Below are 4657 nucleotides of genomic sequence, written 5' to 3'. Positions count from 1 at the left end.
GGAGGGGAGGGAGGGAGGGAGGGAGGGAGGGAGGGAGGGAGGGAGGGAGGAATAACCTGGAACGGGTTTGAACAGAAAAGTCTAGTTTGCTTCCATCCCTCGCAAGACATCTGGAGCTTCAAAGTGACGTGTTGGTCAGCAGCGAGCGAGGCGAGGTTGCTGTGAAGAGAGTTTGCTACTGGCAGACGCCAGCGAGTGCGAGGGGAGGAGAGAGAGCCAAGCGAGGCGACGGGTCGAGCAGAGGAGGATCGAGAGTCCTGTGAGTCGAGTATGGTACGGAGAGAGGAGAGAAGAAGTTTAGGGACACGAGGATGCTGTGGCAGAGAGTCTTTCTCCGCCTGTTTGTGCTGTGATAGAGGAGGAGGAGCTGTAAACTCGTCTCGTCTCCTCCCGCCTGTGATGCGGTTGAGCATGATGGCCTTGGCAACTCCTCGTCCGAAGCTCTCCATCCCCGTCAGTCTTCCTCCTCGCGTCCCCAGCCTCTGCAGCCACACCCGCAGCTGCACCTGTGCGCCCGTCCTGTCGTCGAGCGGGAACCAAGCCTCCTTGGGGGGCTGGTCGACGAGGTCAGCGAGAGGAAGCTTGAGCCTTCCGAGGGGCAGCGAGACATCCTGCAGGTCGCGGTGAAAGAACTCAAGGAGGAGGAAGCCGAAGAGCTCGCGGAGCTGCTTGTCTCGCCCCCCCACGCATCTCTTGGAGACTTCCAGGAACAAGTTCACGTGCCACACCGGGTCGTGACTTCCCTTCACCGTCTTGGTCTCGCGTTGTTGCCCGTCGAGGGTGACGCGGCAGAAGCAGGAGGGGAGGATGGCAGAGTCCTTGATGTGAAGCTCTCGAGCTGCAAGGAGAGAGAGCGACAGGTGACCGTAGAGCTCCTTCTCTCGCACGCTCACAAACGTCTCTACCTCCACATCCAGCCCCTCCCAGCGATATCCTCCTCCTCCTCCTCCCAGCACCTCCGGCGGGTCGCTGACGTCACTCTCCGCAAGGCTCAAGGACACACGGGTGATGGTCGCTGCTCGAGGCAGCTGCCGTTGCCCCTCGTCCAGCAGCAGCAGGTTGCCGCGTCGAGGGGCAGGAGGACAAGGAAGCAGGCTAACCGTCAGGAGGCCTCCCAGCAGCTCCTCCTCCATCAGTCTGGGCGGGAAGGAGCGACCCGAGGTCTACCAGGAGGAGGCAGAGAGAGAGGGGGGGGGAGGGGGGAGAGAGAGAGAGAGAGAGAGAGAAGAGAGAGAGAGCAGGTTGACGATTAGGACAATAAGGCGAGGCAGACAGGCAGGAATAGAGAAATAAACATGTCAGTGGGGAAGAAGAAGAGGGAGGGAAAGAAAGAGCAGGGGATGGAGTGAGCGTGCGAGCGAGCGTGCGAGGCGGGGAGGGAGGGAGCGAGAGAGCGAGAGAGAGGGAGCGAGCGAGCGAGGGAGCGAACGAGCGAGGGAGGGAGGGAGAGGAGGGAGGGAGGGAGCGAGAGAGAGGAGGGACCAACCTGGGGCGTCTCAAGGAGCAGCCGGTAGAAGACTCGATCTTGAATTTGACTTGAGGACGTCAAGAAGAGCATTCCAGGCCCGCGCAGCTCGACCTGAGCCAGGCGATGGTGATAGTTACCGGAAAGTTCGAGGATGCGACGAGGCGAAGAGCTTGAAAAGCCAGCGAACGTCTCAAGACAATGGTTCAACATCCCCGCCAGCTCCGCTCGTATCCTGCTCGCTCGTTATCTTTCCTTCTCCTCCTCCCTCTTCCACCTTGATTCTCGAGTTCGCAGCTCGACATTCTTGGACAGCATCCGGAGCTTCTGCTGGTGCGCGAGCTCTCTTTCCTTGGCGAGGCTCTTCCCGAGGACTATCATCTGCCAGTCTAGCGACTGCATGCACTCCATCTCCTCGCTGCTCTCCCGTCAGACCCTCCGTCCCTCCTCTCCCTCGCCCTCACAGGAAGGCGTCAAGCTCGAGCTGCACGAGCTCTTGCATCCATCTGAGCTTGCAATCCATGTCCTCCACCTGAGACAAGCAGATGAGGTGGAGGGAGGCGAGCGAGCAGAGACAGACAGACAGACAGACAGACAGACAGACAGACAGACAGACAGACAGACAGACAGACAGACAGACAGACATCACAATTCAAAGCATAAGAACTTGTATTTTAAGCTTTGAATTGTGTCTGAAGGAAGAATGGAGGGGAGCAGAAGGTTGGTGAGGGAGGCAGCAGGCAGCCATGGCAGGCACAGAAGGAAGGAGGGGGAGAAGGAAGGGAGAGGAGAGGACCTCTTTGATGTCAGAGCCGATGGCGTCAAGAAAGCGAATCTTGTCCTCCATCCATGCCTCACTGATATCCCCCGATCCCTCCGCAGCGTTTCCTCGGGGTTTCAGTCGCTGCTGCAAGATGACGAGCAGCTGCTCTTCGAGGTCTCGTCTGCTCCTCATGAGGGCAGCCAACAAGCAGGAGCGTCACCTTAGCTGATGCACGTCAGATGTCTGCCAGTCTGCGAGGAACGCGAACCCCAGCTCGGAGCTGTTGACAGCCTGAGCGTTGCTGGTCACTTGGAGGAGGAGGGGGATCAACCCGAGTGGAAGAGGAGAAGGAGCGAGATGATCTCACAGGGCAAACCCAATCGTTGACATGCTCGAGCGAACAGAAGTGAGGCAATCTGACGGTCACAGGGCACTCAAACGTGTCGCTGTTGGGCTTTCCTGTCTCGAACTTTACTTTCACCCTCCGAGTCTCCATCCCTACCATCCTCGTCCGGCAGCTGCTCGATGGCTACGGCCACGGAAGCTACCTGGGTGAGCCGTTGAGACCGCGTCCTAGAGGAGAGACAGTGAGGGGCAGCCGGGGAGGAGGAGAAGTAAAGGCAGCACAAGAAGGGAAGGAGCCGAGAGATCTGAAGTCCCTTGTCAAGAAGACGAGCTGCGGATTCCTCACGCGCGTCAGAGGAGGCCGAGCAGGAAGCGCCTCACCCAACGTCACTCTGAGCTTGACGCGTCTCAAGAAACATCCTCGTGGAATACTGAGCGTGGCTACTCCATGCTCAGCAGCCTTTCCTGCACATGAGCACAATGGCACGACGATCTCGGCGTCCTCGTCAGGATCGACATCAACGACGATAGAGGCGAATATCTTCTTGTCTTGAAGGAGTCTGATCATCTCTGCCTGCTTCCTGCTGTCTATCATAGCCCCGCTCTTCAGCTCGATTTGCTTGGGGCTGCCCTGCCGTTTCAATGGACCTTGCTGCAGCAACGCCTTCATTTCCTTCCTGATGGCACTCTCAGCCAGCAGGCCTGAGAACTCTTCTCTCTCCTACCAGCAAGACATCAGTAAGGTCGCTTGCTCAGCTTCGCCTCCTCTCACATGCGGCATCTTCCGTACTCGCCCCATCATCTCCTTCTCCTCCTCCTCCATGACGCCTTGTCAAACCGATTTTGATTGGGCGGGTAGAGCAGTTATTGAACCGTTAGAGCAGTTATTGAACCGTTACAGTATTGGCACTATTGCGGCCCTAAAAGTTCCGACGGTGACCGGGCCGAGTGACTCAGTCCGGGCCCGGCTCACTGAGCCGCTGGCAGTCACTGAGCGCTGCAGTGCGGTAACCCAGAGGAGCCGCGCTCGGCCCGGGTCAGACCGGAGGGAACAGGAGGAAGAGGAAGCGGCGAAGGAGAAACATCATGATGCACATGCCAGGATTCATTATGACGACAAACTGTAGCACAAGCGGCTTGAGCTACTCGCCAAACTGAAAGGAAGTCACTCGCGCGCTCCACATGTCATCGGCGAACAAAATTTGACCTGCGTCACTGCAGAAGAGAGTAAGATAGTGACACAGACAGCAGGCACTGCCGCAGACTGGCAGGCAGACAAGTAGGCATGAGCTTGAGAAAAGCCTTGAAGCAAGAGGGCGAGCAAGAGAGCGAGCAAGGAGTTACCTTTCTGCAGCTCCCGCACAGACGAACAATGGAACGAGGTGCTCCTCCCTAGGATGATTGTAGAGAGCTCCTGGAGCTGTCTTCCATTGAATGAATCGAGTCTCTCTTTCCTTCTCCACAGCCTTGCAGGACTCGATGAGCCAACGATCGAACGCGAGGTTCTGATCTCTCTTCATGTCTTGCGACATGAGCCCCTGCATGTTGTGGGTTGTCATCCCACTCCCGATGATCAGCACACCTTCCTCGCGCAACCGCGCCATGGCCTTCCCCAGCTTGAGGTGATAAGCCGGGTCCAGGCTCTTGTGCAAAGAGATCTGCAGGCAAGGGAATTCGGCGGAGGGGAGCATGAGCTTGAGCGGGATGAAGACGCCATGGTCGAGGCCGCGCTTCTCGTCAAAAGCGACTGAGATCCCTGCCTCTTTCAGCAGAGCTTCGATCCTCTTCGCCACGTCTGGAGCACCAGGACAAGGGTACTTGATCTCATACGACTCAGGAGGGAAACCGTAGTAGTCGTAGAGCAAGCTCGGGCTCTTGGCACTTGTCAAGGTGGGAACGGAAGCTTCGTAGTGAGCAGAGATGACAAGGATGGCTTTGACCCCCCGCTTGACGGGGTCAAACTTCTTGCCGAAGCTTCTCAGCGAGTTGGTCAGGGAGGCGTGACCTTCTTCTCCCAGCACTGGGAACGGTCCTCCGCCATGGTTGACAAAAAACACGGGAAGGCGAGACGAGGCGCCCGACAT

The 4657-nt window shown here is 57.8% G+C and overlaps 2 protein-coding genes across 2 annotated transcripts in view; both read right to left on the bottom strand.

Annotated features, from left to right (window-relative positions):
- The window catches only part of GUITHDRAFT_120854 (hypothetical protein), a gene marked incomplete at both ends in the record, with an annotated part of 6795 nt that extends 3399 nt beyond the window's left edge, over positions 1 to 3396 (bottom strand). The window contains 11 exons of the mRNA XM_005819899.1: positions 57 to 1163; positions 1487 to 1700; positions 1743 to 1883; positions 1930 to 1997; positions 2262 to 2409; positions 2449 to 2519; positions 2596 to 2687; positions 2731 to 2801; positions 2856 to 2904; positions 2955 to 3294; positions 3346 to 3396. Of these exons, the coding sequence (XP_005819956.1) occupies positions 57 to 1163; positions 1487 to 1700; positions 1743 to 1883; positions 1930 to 1997; positions 2262 to 2409; positions 2449 to 2519; positions 2596 to 2687; positions 2731 to 2801; positions 2856 to 2904; positions 2955 to 3294; positions 3346 to 3396 (2352 nt within the window). The remainder of the gene's footprint in view (positions 1 to 56; positions 1164 to 1486; positions 1701 to 1742; positions 1884 to 1929; positions 1998 to 2261; positions 2410 to 2448; positions 2520 to 2595; positions 2688 to 2730; positions 2802 to 2855; positions 2905 to 2954; positions 3295 to 3345) is intronic.
- Positions 3397 to 3715: 319 nt separating this feature from the next.
- GUITHDRAFT_81877 (hypothetical protein) lies at positions 3716 to 4657 on the bottom strand (the record flags this gene model as incomplete). The annotated part of the gene is made up of 2 exons (XM_005819898.1): positions 3716 to 3788; positions 3918 to 4657. 2 exons carry the CDS (start codon positions 4655 to 4657, stop codon positions 3716 to 3718), a joined length of 813 nt encoding a protein of 270 aa, XP_005819955.1.

The sequence above is a fragment of the Guillardia theta genome (genome assembly GCF_000315625.1).
Source record: "Guillardia theta CCMP2712 unplaced genomic scaffold GUITHscaffold_200, whole genome shotgun sequence".
Lineage (NCBI taxonomy): Eukaryota > Cryptophyceae > Pyrenomonadales > Geminigeraceae > Guillardia > Guillardia theta.
Note: the sequence above shows the minus strand (reverse complement) of the source record. Positions and strands in the feature narration are given on the sequence as shown.